At 47.9% G+C, this 18,286-nt stretch overlaps 1 protein-coding gene across 2 annotated transcripts in view; it reads right to left on the bottom strand.

Moving 5' to 3' along the window:
• The window catches only part of Map3k4 (mitogen-activated protein kinase kinase kinase 4), an 87,342-nt gene that overhangs the window by 22,160 nt on the left and 46,896 nt on the right, over positions 1 to 18,286 (bottom strand). For both annotated transcript variants that reach the window (XM_031355083.1, XM_031355084.1), the window contains exons 4-11: positions 12,028 to 12,270; positions 9,479 to 9,625; positions 8,691 to 8,848; positions 5,661 to 5,777; positions 4,407 to 4,506; positions 4,232 to 4,315; positions 2,739 to 3,005; positions 1,460 to 1,609 (exon numbers count right to left, since the gene is read on the bottom strand). In XM_031355083.1, coding sequence (XP_031210943.1) covers positions 1,460 to 1,609; positions 2,739 to 3,005; positions 4,232 to 4,315; positions 4,407 to 4,506; positions 5,661 to 5,777; positions 8,691 to 8,848; positions 9,479 to 9,625; positions 12,028 to 12,270 — 1,266 coding nt within the window. The remainder of the gene's footprint in view (positions 1 to 1,459; positions 1,610 to 2,738; positions 3,006 to 4,231; positions 4,316 to 4,406; positions 4,507 to 5,660; positions 5,778 to 8,690; positions 8,849 to 9,478; positions 9,626 to 12,027; positions 12,271 to 18,286) is intronic.

Here is an 18,286-nt window from a genome sequence, read left to right as displayed (position 1 = left end):
TCACCCCTGCCCACTCATCTCACATCCTCCATACTCACCCCTGCCCACCCATCTCAGTCCCTCCACACTCACCCCTGCCCACCTATCTCACTCCCTCCATACTCACCCCTGCCCACCCATCTCACATCCTCCACACTCACCCCTTCCCACCCATCTCACTCCCTTCACACTCACCCCTGCCCACCTGTCTCTCACAGCCTCCACACTCACCCCTTCCTACTTGTCTCTCACCCCCTCCACATTCACCCCTTCCCACCCATATCTCACACCCTTATACACTGGGAGTGTATCATTCATATTTCATTGCAAAGTATTCTTCAAAAATGTTCTACACTCCCAAGGCTCAGTAAATAAAATGAGGTATTCCTCAACAAAGCAGTCTGTGCCGACCTAACTTTGCCAGCTCTAGATTCTCTATTATTTCCCTCTTTCTGGCACACACATCAAACCAGACTGTGATACTTGGTCAGCAGACTCATAACCTTGATCCATGGACATCGATGCTGAGTGTGCTTCTTTTGTTAGTCCCCCTTCTTCCTGTTCTGAAACTCTCCTGATGCTACTAGGAGATGCTGACCTCTTGGTGAGGCAGTTTGTACCCTTGAGCCAGGATCCTTCAAACTCAAGTGAAATCAACATGGTACAACAACTTGCACTCTCCAGAATACCCTGGCTTGAACCAAAGGACAATAGTCCCTTGCCCTGGTATTAGGGCGGGGCAATGGTTTACAAGAGATTCATCAATAAATAAAATAAATTGGATTGGCAGAAGAAACCCACAAGCTCACTGGATGACTTGTACTTCCTGGGAGTCTCTACGAAGCACAGCTCTGTAAACATAGGCTTGGGTGACAGCTGCTGGAAAGAGCAGGTAAAAGCAGCACCCGACACAGAGGTTAAACCAGAGAAGAACAGAAAGATGCAAAGCTGTGGCTGCTGAGGACTGGGAGGCCCTCATGCCTGCCCACACTGGTTCTTCCTGTTAGTTATCTTGGCTGAATCGCATATCGAACAGTAGGATAAACGCTTTTTGAGTGTAGCTAAAGAACTCCTGTAGTACATACTGAAAACTGCTGAGGGTGAAAGAGACTTAACAGAAGAAGAGACCTAGATCCCAACCTCAACTCTGAAAAACAACCAGCCACAAGACCCACACAATCATGAACTGGCTCATTCTCCACCCTTCCCAATTCTACAGTTGCCATGAGACCCACACAGTCATGGATTGGCTCATTTTCACCCTTCCCAGCTGAGACCCACACAATCATGGATGGCTCATTCTCCAACCTTCCTAGTTTTACAGTTTCAGGAAACACCAAGGGAATGTCTCATTCACACATGTGCACAAGTATACACTAGGAAGAACTGGGGGCACTCACACCTCTTTAAGGACATCACCTCACACCACGTGACATTTCCACAGCTTTCCACCCAGAGGCAAGGATGGCGTGGTCAGTACCTTGAGCTGCTGTAAACCTTTGGCGATGACTGGCTGACTGGATGTCTGCTCATGGCGTACAGTCATCAGCCCCTCAATGGACTGCTGGAAGGCTTTTCTCTGAAGTACAAGGTGAGCAGACTCCATGACAACCAGCAGAAGGTTGTCCACCTAGAAGGAAAACCAAACACAAGGCATAAAACAGACCAGTGACAGCTTTTCCACCCCCAAACAGCACCACTCTCAAGTCTACCAGCTGGCCACCTGGCTAGGGTCACCTCCCGCAGGCCAGGGCAGCAAGCTGGCTCTTCAGCAAAGGGAAGAAGAGCCCCACTCCCCACTGGGAAAGGGCGTGGATACACATGGAGGGAGTGTTGGAACAGCCCATGAAGGTGGAAAAGTTGGGGGTGAAGTGAGTGTCCTGGCGTGAGTCACTGAGAGACTGAGTTACTGCAGTATTTGGGAGAGGCCTGCCTGTCGCCATGCTCACTTTCAAACAAGCCACAGTCCTAACTGGAGGACTGGAGAAGGGAAGGAAGGAAGGAAGAGAAGCCCAAGTAGGGCAGCACAACTGTCCAGGAAAGGCAATGGCACCTGACTGTGGCAGGACCTGGAACACCAGGCAGATAGATGGATTGCTGAGCATGTCTGGCTGCCAAGCTGGTGATTAGCCAGAGGTGGGAGGACAGGTTTACATCCGCTGCTGCCGCCACCGCCACCGCCACACTCCTAACTTAACAAGCGAGTGGGCATGTCTGACTGAGAGCCCACAAGAAAAAGCAGGTGGGTAGGGAGGAAGAGATAGCGGCTGGTCCAGCAGAGCTCCAGATGTGTGTGGACACCTGCTTTATTGTCCCTAAGCTGGACACACACATGTGAGGAGCCTCCTGACAGCAGTAATCTGTGAATCTCAAAACATGACCAGGCCCTACGAGGAGTCCTTCCCTGCACAAGTAACACCTAAGCCGCACCGTTTCTGCTCTTCAGGGCACTCTGGAATGTGTTGCCTAGAATTATTGATTCATCGATGAAATGATAACTTTAAGATCTAACTGACTGATCACAGAACTGTGTAAAACAAATGTGCAGGTCGTTTCAAGTATCCCATAACCTGACACACTTAACAAACCTGCTGGGATACTTCTACGACAATCCTGATAACAAAGCATGTAGTGAACCATCCAGGACTATTTTTAGGGAACATATAGCTCAGATCAGTGAGGGTGATGTTTGTAAGCTGCCACAGTGTTTCCTATAAGCATTCCGACCATCCCAGTTGATGGCAAGGAGGCGCACCCACCTGCATGCTTCTCAGGGTGTCCACAGTCTCCACCTGAGGCACGATTTTGACAGCCCGAGCTTCCCACGTGCTCCAGCCATCTTCTGAGTCACAGGCTCGGTCCCCATGCTTGGTCAGGAGCAGGAAGGCATCCATGAAGACGTCGTCTGGATCCTTTGAGCAGTCCTTTCCTGTGGCAGCATTGAGTAGCTGCAAAATAATTTTCTTCTCCTCAGCGAGGCTGTCGGGGACAAACATGTGCAAATTGTCTAACCCCGGAATCTGTACCTGGAAAGGAAACAGTAGGAAATGTGTGATCAAAGGCAGCCAGGGCACAGGTGCAGGACTGTATTCCTAGCACTAACAAGGCATGAGATGGAGGCCAACCTGGGCTATACAGTGACTTCAGGGCCAGCCTAGGGGCTTCAGGGCAGGAGTGGATAGACAAGCAGGTTCATGGAAGCAGATGAGTGTGAGGGAGGAGGCACTAGTTCCAACAACAAGCTAAACTGTAAGTGGCTCAGCCAAGTGAGGCTGAAGGAGGAAGGGAGGGGGGCCGGGAGGGGCCGGGGGCAGTAACATTGAAGGTTCTCTAGGACAGGAACTGCATCACTGTCCCACACGCAACAGCTGGTTCCTCATGGTGTGCGCGCCTGGGACAACCTGTTAATGCTACTGTCTGGCTGTTCGAGGAGGTGGGGTCACTTTGACAGAGATGCAGGCTGCACAGCAGTCACCTCTATGTCACTCATCCCCAGTGTGCTAAATAGTTTGAAATCAACTTGACATAGGCCAGAGTCACTGTAGAGGAGGGAACCTCAACTGAGAAAATGCCTCCATAAGATCAGGCTGTAGGCAAGCCTGTAAGGCACTTTATTGATTAATGATTAATGAGGGAGGGACCAGCCCATTGTGTGTCTTGCTATCCCTGGGCTGGTGGTTCTGGGTTCTAGAAGATGGCAGGCTGAGCGAGCCACGAGGAGCAAGCCAGTAAGCAGCAACCTTCCATGCCCTCTGCATCAGCTCCTGCCTCCAGGTTCCTGCCCTGTGTGAGTTCCTGACCTGTCTTCCTTCTATGATGAACAATGATATGGAAGTGTAAAGGAAGTAAACCTTTTCCTCCTCAGGTTGCTTTTGGGTAGGCATACGATTGCCAATGACACATCATATGCAGGTCCTGAAGTGATCAATCTCGATCAACTTAAAGAGGACAGAGACAGGTCCAAGAAGTAACTATGATGGTGACCAGGATGACTATTGCCAAAGATTCACACTGTGGACTGTGGAGGGCCTGAGCACAGACAATAAAACCAAAAGTTATAGCCACTGTTTTAACTAAGTTTATAACTAAGTTAATAACAGTATACACTGAGGCATGAGGAAGTGTGTTCTGTGAACAGGGAGGGTCAGTGTGCAGCCTCCAGAGCCCAGAAGAGTGACTCTGAATGCTATGAACCAGTAGCCTCTTTGGAATGCAGCAGAGACGAAGGACTCAGAGAACAGCAGGGCTTCACCTTAACATACTGCTTTGCTTTCAGAACGTCCAGGAGCTCTTGGGCTGACGCAGATAGCACAAATTCTGCTGCTATTTCTAGGTCCTAGGATCACAGAACAGAAACTTGTTTAGGATCAGCTTTAAGATAGAACCTGGGAGAAGGGTAGTGGTGCTTGCTCAGGTGGGAGGCTCACCTTCCTCAGCATTTTAGCAAAGCCCAGGGCCTTGGAGGCTCTTTCTCTAGCTTCGTGGAAGAGCTCCTTGAGTGCTCGGCTGATCTCGATGACAGACCTCCTGCCGGGGGTGAAGTTTAGTTAGTTCACACTGGGGGCTCTCGGGGACAAGGGCAGCGAGTAATAGACATGCAGTAAATTTCAGAACATAGCGCAAACTGCACCCTTGGACTTCATCAATGGGACAAGAAGCTACTAAGAATGTGGCCAGATACGCAGCCAACTGATCTTCAGACTGAGTACTTCCAGTGTATGTAGGGGACATCAAATACCCCTCAAGTAGCAGTATGTTTAATTATCTAGACATTATGATGACATATTCTTAGAGTTTAAGAGCTCATAATAACTAAAAAGAAATTTAAACCATGTGGTGATGACTATCCCTTAATACCATCCTGAGGCTCATGCTGACTTGGATGACACAGTGCTGCCACCACAGCTAATCACAGGGGTAGGACACCACGGAGTAGGTGTAGTGGAGCACCCATGCCCTTCCACAGAGAGAACTTCCAGATCCATCTCTGGCAGGCAAGCGGGGTATCCAAAGAAGTGCTGCTTAGTACACTGCTTCTACTCTTCAATTCTCTTGGTGACTTTTCAGTTACAATTTAAAGCTACATGGTCCACTCCTGCCCCATACACACTCAGACACACATACACACAAAGAGAGAGAGACAGAGACAGAGAGAGAGAGAGAGAGACAGAGACAGAGAGAGACAGAGAGAGAAACAGAGAGAAAAAGAGAGAGAGAGAGAGAGAAGGAGGGAGGGAGGGAGGGAGGGAGGGAGGGAGGGAGGGAGGAAGAGAGGAAAGTAGGGAGTGCAGTTTTAGTGGTTCAATATCATGAACCAGCATGACACTGGAGAGCATTCAGCAGATGAGCAATGGCTCATGTATTTACCCTAATGTTCAGCAGAAGGGATATGCCAAGTATAAACAACAGAAATGTTCCAAATGGCGCTAAAAGGCAGCATAAGCTGCTACAGGAACTTAAAAGAACAAAAACGTAGCATTTAAAGATACTCCAGGAAACATAGGCACAGTGTTGTTACAGCCATATTCAGCTAATATCCACTGGTTCTATCATGTTAAAGTCTGTTTGCCTATAAAGAAGTTCTCACATAAAGCCGTAACCAGAAGACCACTGACAATTCCTGTCCATCACTGTCCAGAATCCAGAGGTAAGCAATGGCAGAGAGCTGGTGTGACGCCAACCTTAGCTCGTCGGCAGCACTGTTGTCATCAGCGCTGGTCCACAGCTCAGCACAGCTCTCCTGCAGGCCGGATTCCAGAAAGCACCCTGTGGATTTCAGCAGCATCCCTGCGATGTCACTGGGGACAAATGACAAAGCAGAAGGAGAATCAGCTGTTGCTGCAACAGTCACAGACCAATGGGAGTTTTTTTTCTTAGCACATGACTGAGGAGAAAACACAGAACTCTAGATGATAGCCTAGCCCACCTTTGTTCTAATACATAGCACTGAGCATAAACCATGGTGGCAAGTTGTATGAAGGAGCCACTGAATTCACAAAATTATTGCTTAAATGTTCAAGATGGCATAAAATGCCTCCAACAAACCAAATGATGCAATGGAAAAGCAACAGAAACTGAAGCAGAGCTGTTTCCAAACCTTCTCTCCAGGTTACCTCTTACAGCTAGTGAAAACCAGCTCTGCTCTCTACACCTCAACTTTCTCCATGAACAGACTGTTTACACACTAGCGCTAATGAACACTCAAGCATGTAGAACAAAGTGAATCCTGGTGGCAACCCTTTACTATCACTATTGACCTCTATGTTACTAAAGGAAAGGCAGTGATGAGCTGGTGTGAGAGCGGGTGAGGACGCCCCCGTCATCAGACGGGAAAGAAACAGGGCAGGGCTGACAGCAGATGAGAAGATCAAACCTCTGCAGCAAAGTCTCTCCTGGACAGAAATCTCCCCACCATCCCACCCCCAAGCAAAGGCTGAGTGTTAGCAGGAGTATCAGAAGGGGAGGGGATGAGAGTCTAGGTACAGCAAGGAACATGATGAAGGTATGAAACTGTGTCAAGCACAAGGCTTGCCTGGAAAGGGAAACACAGCTCATCGGGCTGCAACACCTGACTCAGAAGCAGAGGTCAGGCTGAGCTCTGGAGGGCCTGGACTTAATATAAATTAGTTTAATCACATGACCATCAAAGCAGGTGGGCTTCAACATATCTGAATAGGAAGGAGACTTGATAGAAAAGGGCTTTCGGAATATCATAGAATGCACTGGATGCATCTATTTGAAAGCCCGGCTCGTGTTCTACAGAAGCACCAGTGAGCACAGTGGACAAAGCCCTACTGCATGGGAAGAAACAAGGGTGAGTCTGAAGTACTTGTGAGTGGGGACTTTTCAATGCAACAGGAAGGTAAGACTTGGACAAAGGTCTGCAGGAAGTAGGGGGATGAGTCATGAAAATAACTGGGACATGTGGCCTATGTGGGGCAGCAGGCGCCATGTGCCCAGCCCATGAGCATAGAGGAGGCTGCTGGGGCTGCACAGTGTGGCCAACTATATGCCCGGAGCTGCCGAGTGCTCACAAGGAAACAGTCTGACACACTTGTTGACATGAGCAGTGTGCAGCTGGTGCTGAGAGTCCAGGATCCATCCAAGGGGTGCAGGGGCTAAAAGCAAAGCGTAGGAGTACTGATGACCCTGGAAAAGTTGGGTTGGTTCCGCCTGTACAGAACCAACACAGTGAACAGAGCTAGGCCAGGGGTGGCCGTCCAGGGAGGGCTGTGGTAAAGCCCTGTGAGCTGTTCTCAGAACAAGGGGCATAAAGGCAAAGTCCAGAAATTGCTTTGGGAATTTGAAGGATACATAGAGACAAAGACACAAACAGCAACTGAAGAAGCGAGGTCACAGTTCACCTGAACAACAGGACGAGACTGACACTAAGTGGTAGCCTCTGAAGCTAGAGATAGAAAACACAAGGGACATCAATCACCTGGACTGAAACCTGAAAGACTGGGAAGCCAGCAAGCCTTCTGCCCACTAAGATGAAGATGTAGCCCAAGAACTGAGATCCCTGCAGGGAAGTGGACATACACTTCTGAGACACCAAATGGTACACACAAAGTCCTGACACCAAGAGAGGACAGAGATTGCCAAAGTCCCAGAGCACAGTTAGTCATACTCAGCTGGGCCAGTGCACACCTCACAGGAAGCATGCACATCTGGGCCACATCTGGGCTAGTGCACACCTCAAAGGAGGGATGCACAGCTGGGCTAGGGCACACCTCACAGGAGGGATGCATAGCTGGGCCACTGCACACCTCACAAGAGGGATGCACAGCTGGGCCAGTGCGCACCTCACAGGAGGGATGCACAGCTGGGTCAGTGCGCACCTCACAGGAGGGATGCACAGCTGGGCCGGTGCGCACCTCATAGGAGGGATGCACAGCTGGGCCGGTGCGCACCTCATAGGAGGGATGCACAGCTGGGCCGGTGCGCACCTCATAGGAGGGATATGTAGCTGGGCCAGTGCACATCTCACAGGAGGGATGTGTAGCTGGGCCAGTGCACACTTCACAGGAAGGATGCACAGCTAGGCCACACAATTCACAGAAAAGGGGGAAAGTAGTAAAAGGAGGAGAAAGAGGAGGCACTCCGTCACAGCCACGGCAGCAGGGGGCAGTGGGTCTATAGGCCTCATCCTGCATCAGGGTCAGAACTCAGGGAACCTGCCAGCATCTACATCAGGCCTGATCCAACGGGATGCTCATTTCCCTGGAATAAGCTGACAGGGACTGCTCCTTCCTCAAGCATCCCAAGTTCCGTTCTTAATCCTTCAGAGTACATAAGAGGCTTATAAAGAGACACATGGCATTCCCAAATCACTCTTAGCAAAACGTTCTGGGCATCCCCACCAAGTTCAAGAACACAAGTCTATTCATTCCACCAGCACAGGACCCACGTCTCCTGACTCATACATATCCCAGGTCCAAGCTCCACCTTTGGAGCGGGTCATTTTTTGCTGCCCCATGCCTGAAATGAAGCCCCAGCCCTCTGCCCTCTACTGCCTGGGAGCTAGCAGCACCCTGCCCTCCAATATGATAAAGAATGTCTCCAAACACTGTGGATGCTCCTTAGAGGGCAAACCCACCTAGGTGAGAACTTCTGTTCACGCAGACACTACCTGACACTCCTATGAGTACAAGGGAGTTGAGGGATCTGGGAGGGGTGAGAAGGAAGGTGTTCAAGCACAAGGCTCCTACCAGAAAAGCTTTCCAGCCTGTGCTTCTCCTCCACGGATATAATGGGTTATTTCTTTGGTAAAATTCCATTCTTCTTCTAACAGGTTTTTTAAGCTATGGGAAGCCTGAGGTAACTGCTGTAGCATTTGGATCCAGCTTCTCATGTAATCAAAATATACCTAAAAACAAAAATATAAAATGACATGCCTCAGAGAATCCAGCAACTTATAACTTGACCTGTTAACTCACACTATAAAACAGAAGGGTGAGACAGAGGAGCAACTGTGGAAAGTACAGCATGCTGGGAAACAAGACTGCACCACAGCCTGCTGATGTCTAAATGAGGACTCTTCAACTGTGTGTCTTCAGCAACGACACATTTGAAACCTTTCAGATTCCTGTGGAGTAACTGAAAGCATTACAAAATATAGGAAAGTATAATAATGTAAAATAGAAGAAAGCACATAAAAACTTTCATCATGAACAGGGACATGGCTCCTTTGGGACACTAATATTTTATTTTGTTTGGTTACTTATTTTAGCTGGAGAAAGCTATTAGCACATGTCCCACCAGCCCTTCCTGGTGCCCAGATTTGTGACATGAATTTTTCTAGACTTATTATGAAACAGAGTCAGAATATCCAGGTGATCGAAAGTTGAAACTATCTCCACTACAAGTGCTACAACAGCTTTATTATTCCTCAATTTCCACAGTGACTTCTCTGTCAGTTAGGAGTGTATGATGGTTAACAGCATACAGACCAAGAAAGCACCACCCCCACCATCAGCATCTTCTGCCCTGACCCCACCATCAGCATCTTCTGCAGGTCCTCCTCAAAGGCATCCATGTTGCAATCGGTCTTCTCCAAGCCGTCCAGGACCTCCTGCAGCATGAACTGGTAATACTGCTTCATCAGGAGCCCGCCCTTCAGGACCTCTTTACACTCTCGCACTAGCTGCAAAAGAGCACACACCATCGACACAGCCGTCACCTGCATGTTCTGGCCACATAGGCTGACAGTCCTCACAACTTAGCCCCAGAGGGACCTGCCTCTGTGGAACTTGAAATGGTTTCTGACTCCCAAGAAGCTTGTTGTATGTCATCTGTAACACGGTGAAACATCACAGAGCAGTCATGGCTCCACCAGGTACACCATGCAAATCCATTCAGAGTGAAATGGATTTCACTTATTAAGGCAACTTTCACCAAGATATAAGACAAGAGGTAGAAGAGAAAAAATATCTCATGAAATAGGAATTTTAACCAAACCAAGATTTAAATAACAGATCACAGGAAATGGTGGCTTCTGAGTAATGTAACGTAGTTACCTACTGCATGTGGTGTGTGGCTTCATCTACTACCAAAAGTTGCAAAGCAAGCCAACTCTAACCTTAATTTGATGAAGTTAGATAGAACTCAAGGAAAACAGAAGGATGGCAAAGCTGCAATATTCCTGTGTGGCAGGTGATGTGTGGAGGAGGAACGCAGAGACGAAGCAACCCCAGAAGCTCCTCCCACAATCAGATCTGGGATACTGTGCTCTCCAACTACAGGCCAGGGACTGGAGGGCAGGCCTACACAGTGGTACTTGTTTTCAAAGGCCACAGCCACAAGTGCAGTCCCTGGACAGGGGCTAGGAAACAAAGGCTGTGGATTTCAGATTCACTACTTATACTATAACACTTGCACCCAAGAATGAATCAGGGATGCACGACACCCCACCAGCGTGTGTGCACACACTGACCCCTAGGGAGCACGGTGGCCATTTAAAGTCTTGCTTTGATAGAGTCTTTAGAGAATTACACGTGTGTGCATGAACAAACACATTACAAACCCCAACGTACTCTCCTGTCTGTGTGTGCAGGGAGAAGAACTGGATGGAGACAGTGCTCTGTGCTCATCTTGAGCGCCAGGATAACAGGGGGTTAATTACTGTCATTTTCTATGCTTTTCAATTTGTCTAAAACAAGAAATAAGATTGCTTTTGTAGATAAAAGCCCTTAAATGTTTCTCAAATAATTATTCATGGTATAAAAACTATAGCTACAAGCCAGATCTCCTATAAGTGTCTGCGCCTACTTTTCTATATTAAATGCCATGTAGGTATTTACTGCTGACCCTTGAATTTTTCTAACAGAAAATTTCTATTCTCTTTTTCGTCTGAAACACTACAACAATCCTAGTATTGTTTGAAGTACATTAACATAAACTGCTATTTAACTGTACGAGAACCCCACTGGTGAAGTCGACTCCACCCTGTCTCACAGGGTTGTATCTAATGAGGAATGGAGATATATTTGACTAGCAAGCTCAGCTATCCGCTGCAACACAGAGAACAAGGTAGAGCTATGACCAGGTGAACCAGAAAGACAATGACAAACATGAGCCATGTGAAGGCAGTGAGGCTAATGGGGAAACAGCTCTAGCTGGTGCAGTGTCAACTGGAGTGGCAAGTGACAACAAGCTTACTCCCCAACGACCTCATTAGTCACCTTGGTCTACACTTGACCAAACAAGCAAACACATGTCCTATCTGGACCTGCTGTGTGGCCTGATTCACTTGTCTTTCTTCAACTGCACTGACCTGGAATGTGCAGAGCTCCATGGCCCTTCAACCTCCGGCAGGTGGAGTAAGGCTCGGAATGGCTTTACTTTATACAGTTCATGCCAACATGTTAACAGCAGAGCCTGAAAGAAGCTCCTTGGCAGCAACTGTTCAATGAAACCACTTCCAGCCGCCCCACAGCTGCTCCTGAAATACAGCCCCATACAATGAAGACCTTACCTGAAACTTACAGCTCAGAAGGAAAAGCGGACCCTACTGTTTAATCTGCACAGCTGCTTCAGCAAGCAGAAAATCCAAAACCTCTCCTGGCACACTCTAAGACATTTCCCTACCTACACACACCTCCAACAAAATAACGAATGAACTTAAACTGTCTGTAAGGATGGGTTCTAAAAGTTGAAGATAAAGCTCAGTGACATGTCACCTGCCATCTAGCCGGTGTGAGGCCCCAGATTTGATCTCTAGTATAACCAAATATAAGTAACTTTTTAAAGAAGGAATTGTGTTGCCAGTCATCAGGGCTCACAGAAAGGACTGAAAGAGTCATGTGACAGCTTGTTTTCATACTTTTTGTGAAGAAGCGAGTGGTAAGAAGCTGAAACATACTCTTATCTTTGGGGACTACAGGTGAAGAACATTCTAGATTGTCCCCCAAAAGAGTAGTAAAAACAAACACTAGGACATGTTCTTTTCACTGTTTGCAGTAACTGAGGGAGGAAATTGTGAAAAGGAAGGTGGTTGTAACGCAGCCACGACTGCGACTGCCTGTCTAAGCAGCGTTAGACACAAACCTGTTTGATACTCAAGAGGGAAGGCTCGCCAGCAGGCCTCTGTTCCAGCCGCAGCTTCAGGCACTCGTGGATCACGTTCAGCAGGACCCGACAGAGCACCAGGAAGGCAGGCTCAAAGGAAGGCAGGTCCATGGCCCTCAGCTCTTCCCAGGACACAGCGCTGCACTTCTGCTCTGAAGAGGGAGGCGTCCCCGACAACTGCACATAATCCGAGCCCCACATGGGACCTGGAAAGTCAGAGAACTGCAGCAAAAGTTCAGGACAGGATTAAAGCTATGCGCAGGACCTGGCCTGAAGCTGTGCTAATAAGTTTTGCTACAACATGCTGACATATCTACAAAATTCTCGTTCTAAAATGAAAAGGATGGCCAACAAATTCAACAAGTGCACAGAGCCTCCAGTCCCAGTGACACATTACACACAGTGCTATCTACAACTATGGAGAAATCAAGGAGTTGCTAAAATTACAAGAAAAAAGATTATAAAACTCCTATAGCTTTTATGTGAGAATAAAAATCAGAGTTCAGCCAACCTTGTATCCATTCAGAGTCGCACTTCCTGACTTTGCAGAACACAGTTTCTCCCCGACCCCCACCGACCTCTACAGCTGCCCTCAGTCACCTGTCACATCATGCTCCCTGGGAGTCCCAGTGTCCTTACCTATTCCTCCCTTCAGCGGTCCCACTTAAACTGTTAAGCTTTTCCCCAGAAAGCAGGAGATCTGGAGCTTTCTCCCCTCATTTTTAAGCCTCTGACACCACCACCACCACTAGCAGCAGCAGCATTAAAAACCTTGACCCTTTTCAAGGTGAGATCATCAAAATTTGAAAACCTCAACTTTCTGCACCTCCAACTATAGCTTGTTCCACATCTGTGGCATCTCTGGTCACCTTTGGTCACCTCGGGGACTCTTTACTGTTCTTCATCACATCCTGACACACTCAGAGGACTCTCCAAATGAACCTACACTGTAGCCTTAGCCAGTACCTAGAGGAATGGATGTTGGCTACAGGCACAGACTCCCCTGACACTTTCAAGGCCACCTCCCCATCTACTGACTACTGCCCTGGCCTAGCTCCCGCCCTCCTGAGTGTTCTCATCTCTCCCCATTGCTCCTACACAGATTCCTCTGGCCCTCACGAGTCTCCATGTGCTGACCCTGCTTGGTGCAGGCTGCTTGCTCCTCTAGGAGTTTTCCTAACTCAGCCTAATTTCCAAGACTCACCTGTGATACCTTTCTAAGGATCTCCTTCACCCTACAGCATGCCACGTACACTATCCCTCAAGTTTGTTTAGATTATCATAGAAATATCATAGCTCAATGACGGGGCAGTGTGTGTGTGTGTGTGTGTGTGTGTGTGTGTGTGGCGGGGGGTGGGGGATCAGTACTCAAAAGTCAGAAAGTCTGGTTTTGGGTCACTTAATTAGCTATGTGGTTCTGAAAGCATCTAGTAGTTTTCAGGCTGTTTCTTTATTTTAAAACCAGACTTGGACTGGGGATTAGAACTTAGTGTGAGGTATTTGTCTATATGAGGACCTACACAAACACACACTCATATACATGAACACTTGTGTTCTCTCTCTCTGTGTCTCTCTCTCTCTCTGTCTCTGTCTTTCTCTCTCTGTGTCTCTCTCTCCTCCTTCCCTCCCTCTCTCCTACTCACTGTCTATCTTATACAGATTAAGTAGAGCACACCTCAGAAAAGGTACTTAGAAACCATTTGTCTCCCATCCTCCTGCTTTGGAGCAAATGTAGGCAAAGGCAGCTTAGGGCAGATCTGTGGCGGAGGTTCATAGCCACAACCTTCAAGGGCTCAATAACTGACTTACCAGCAGCTTTGGCTGCTGGCTGGATGGACAATTCATGTCAATTACCCTCTTCAAGATGGCTCCCTGTCCCTGGGTTACTCCTGTTTCCAGTGCATATTGTGTGTCCAGGGCCACCACGAGGTATGGCAATACCTGATTTCTATGGCTCTCTCTCTCGAGTGATTCTACGTTCCATGTATCCTAGCTCCCAACATACACACTAGTTTTCAACAGCATCTCCCGACCCTGACATCTTACCCACAGAGCTTTGTCTCAGGCTTGTCTTAACCCAAGCCAGACCCTTCTAGGTGACACTCAATGCTGCACTAGTACCAGTGAAGACCATGCCCACTTACTTAGCCCCAAAGCCCAATATCCACACAGACACTGACCACACCAACCATGAAGATCCAGTAAGACTTTACGCCATGCTGACTGTGACCATCCCGCTCTGATTCTGCACAGGCCAACCCCTGACAAATGACTCACTCTCCTCAGGAGGAGGCCGGAATGCCCACCTCTAGGGGGGTTTTCTGTGGCTGCCTCGGGGAACATGTTTCTCACAATCCACACATCATGCAAACGCATGCTTGGTTACTCAGTCGCATCCACCACTGCATACTGAGCTTCCTGGTAAACCATGAGTTCTGAGAAGACCACCCTTTACCTCCAGTTAATTAGGATCAGCCAATACTCGGCTCAGCATTTGCATTACAGGGATGCTGAGCCAACTTTTGACCAGTAGGTTAATGGTGAACTCCTCTATTCACTACCTTCCCCAACAGCACCAGAAAACAACTGACCCCCTGAACTATTGTTATCAATAAGTCTCTGGTTCTGAGATTCGCTACTGTGCTACTTGAGGATGCCACCACAGACTGATATTTCTATGGAGTCAAGTAGGTAGCAGACACTAGGCGGATGTGGAAGGGGCTGAGGTGAACTAGCTCTTATGCTGCTGGTCAGTTTCAGCTCCAGCCAGCAGCTCCTGGGTGGGAATGAGGTCTGGTATTCCAAGAGAAACCTCCAATGCAGAGTTTCAGAGGAACTCCTCCCATTTAAAATATTAACTGCTAAGTTAAAAAGTAGTATTATACATGTGTATGTATAGGTACGTTATCATTAAAAACACGGGAGACAAAATGTTAACTGTAGGAGGCAGCATAGCACAGCCAAGACAGACATAGCTTAGCCAGACTTCATGCCTTGGTGCTGGTACACGCAGTGTGTGTGCCCTGACCTAATTACTTGACCCTCCTCCTCCTCAGGCACGGGCCACTGTTCAGTCAGTGGCTGCTGCTGGCCCTGTTCCCATGCTGTCACCACGGGATCCAACGCTCCCTGTGACTTCCAACTCCAATCTTACTGTTGTCAGGCGGATTCAGCTGGCTCACAGCTGTCAAATCCATGTGGCACAGCTTCCCCCACATAAATCTGTTTTAAAACAGAAACCCTCTAGGCAAATGAGCAAGCGTGTGCTTCTGAGGCTGTCATTAAACCAGAGTTCTTGTAACTTTACTTATGAAATCAGACAGGCAATGACTGGAACAAACGACTTGGCCCAGGCAGCCTCACAGTAAAGCACACCACACAGCAACCACACCACATCAGGAAGATTGCCACGCCCCCCCACACCCTCCTCGGAGCTTAGGGTGGCTGGCGCAGACCTGCCCTGTGCTAGCCATTGGCCCTACATTCCACACTACATTTGCTCTCCAGGATGGACAGAAGTATGTGCATTTTTAAAGATCTTTGGGTAATTAATGCTGATGTGTGGCCTGGCCTGGAAACCACTGGTCTATTTTTAAGTCTGGTAGCTCAGGCTCCCCCAACAATCCACAACGCTGGAGATTAGTTACCTCCTCTCTAAGCTAGTTTCCTGGGGGGGTGGAGGGTGGGAGGGAGTGTGAACTGGAGCAGTGACCCTGTCTGGCACCCGGTGAGATGCTGTGTCCACGCTAAACAGCCTCTTCAGGGTTTCCTGTGTCACAGGAAAGACTGGCATAGTGTTTAGCCATCAAAGACAAACAGTACTTTATTGGCCATTAAACATAATTACATAATTTCTAATGCAAGAAATTAATTAAGACAGTAACCAAGCACTTTCTCTGTATTTGTGATAATACGGCAAAGGCAGTCAAGTAGTGTTAGCATCTTATATACTACACTAAAATACATGCAGCCTCGATGAGGAGCAGTGGGAAAGTGCACTAACTAGGCTACAACGAGTGCAGAGGAGGATGCTTGAACTCTATGTGGTGACTCCAGGTCACTAGAGAGGCTCTCACCAGGAAAAAAAAAAAAAAGCTAAAAGACAGGCAAAGAGGTGGTGCCACACCCGCACCACAGCAAGGGCACTGCTCCCGTTAAAGGGTGATGGACAGGTAATTACAGACCCATGTGCACACAGAAGACATCCGCAGGAGAGCCTGGGAGCAGTAACACAGTGGCAGCCATGCTCAGTCCCTGGTAGGCAGGCCAGAGGCACTGTGCTCACAGGCAGCATCTGCAGAGGGGCAGGCACTGGAGACTGAGCACTGTGCACGCTCAGGGGGCCTAGCCTGCTATTTGGAAATGGTAATCAGATGCAGTCTGCCATGGGAATTTAGATCATAGTGAGGTGAGAGATACCAGAGGGTCCTGAGGTCCAAGTAGGCTCCACACAAAGGAGAAGGGAACCACAAGATAAACAAGAAAGACCTCAGATCTGCTCTTGGAACACAGGGTGGAAGACTGGAACTTCGTCCACTTCTTCCCTTTTACATTATACTGTCCTGGCTTCAGGGGAAATCTTGCTGGCATTATAAGTCTATCTCATGGGCTTAAATACGTGGTGACCTGAGAGTCTCTCACAGAACACTCTTTCAGACCATAGATGAGCACATTCCACAATTATGATGGGTAACCCATCCTCAAACTTCAGAGAGCCAGCCTATGGGGTCTGGGTGTGTCCTGGGGAGGCCAGTCTCCAGCCCAAGGGAGTGACAATCACTGAATTCAAACAAGCCATTAACGTGGATGCTGCTCATGTTACTAAAATAAACACAGTAGAGTATTTCTAGTCTGCAATTTTTTTAAAAAAATAAGTATAATAAAGCTTTAGGAGAAAAGTATTTTGTAAAGCATGCTTCCAAAGGGTTACTAAAAATAATTGACTAACACTGCTTAGAAGTAATTTAATCATAAGGATTAAAGATATAAAGTCAAGCATAAGAAAAAAAAATATCACAATTAAATGTTATTTATTTCCTATAAAGCCGTTCAATGAGATCAGCCAAAAACCATAAAAGCAGAAAGCACAGCAGGCATGCACTCTGCCCCCGTCTGCTGCACGAGCCATCTGGAGGCTTCCAGTAGAGAAGCATGAGCATGCAGGCTTGTGCACTGAATGAGAGCTCGGCCCTCACTACCCCAAGAACATTTCACTCCCAAGCCTCAAATATACCATTACTAAGAAGAGATTAAAGATAAAACAATATCTACAAAAACAAACAAAAGCCCACACTGATTTACACCTGGCTTTGATGGGGAAAAATGTAACAATAATCCTAAAAAATAAAGGAGTTTGCATTTGATGCATAGTTTACCATCTATCTATCTATCTATCTATCTATCTATCTATCTATCTATCTATCTATCTATCTATCTGTACGTGTACATATATATATACACACATACAGACACACACACACACACACAAAACTCTGTGGGTAGACTGGAATGCACTACTACATACATCTTCCAGACAGAAGACTGGGATCAAAAAGACTGAGTCAGTGGTGAGGCCAGTCGCCCTAGAAATGGAGCCTGGCTAGTGGACCTTAAAACCAGGCTCTGGGCAGCTGCTCACACAGCGGCAGCAAGCAGCCTCCGAGACCACCTGCTTCTGGTTGCTCAGCAGAGTGCAACCTTCCCGTTCCTCTTACCCTCTCTTCTCAGCACACTCTCCTCACACTCTGGGCCTCTGTCTGAGGCTCCTCTCCCCACCTCGCAGCTGCCCTCCATGCCAGCTTGACCCCAGCGGTGGCCTTCTCTTTCCTTCTCCAGGCAGCTGCTGAGCCTTACAGCTGGTCAGCAGCCTTGAAGTTTTCCTTTGAAACTCTAATTGTCCTCGAGCCCTTAAAAACAACTGTGGCTCTTTCCCTGAAATACTTAGTAATATGACTAAGACAAAAAGAAACCCAGGATGAAAATGTGTATGTGTGTGTGTGCACATACACACAAGCATATGCATGCACTGCACACCATGTATCACATGAAACACATGTAAGCTCAGACTCATAATGCTAGCGAAATCTCCCCCGAAGTCAGGACAGTGTAATGTAAGAGGGAAGAAATGGGTGAAGTTCCAGTCTGAAGTGTCAGACATGTATGGCCAGCGTGTATGCACGTGGATGCATCCCTCCACTTGCAGACACTGTGCTCCTGAAGTAGAATGAAGACAAACTGT

This window comes from Mastomys coucha, unplaced genomic scaffold, assembly GCF_008632895.1.
Source record: "Mastomys coucha isolate ucsf_1 unplaced genomic scaffold, UCSF_Mcou_1 pScaffold5, whole genome shotgun sequence".
In the NCBI taxonomy this organism is placed as follows: domain Eukaryota; kingdom Metazoa; phylum Chordata; class Mammalia; order Rodentia; family Muridae; genus Mastomys; species Mastomys coucha.
This window is presented reverse-complemented; position numbering and strand designations above follow the sequence as displayed.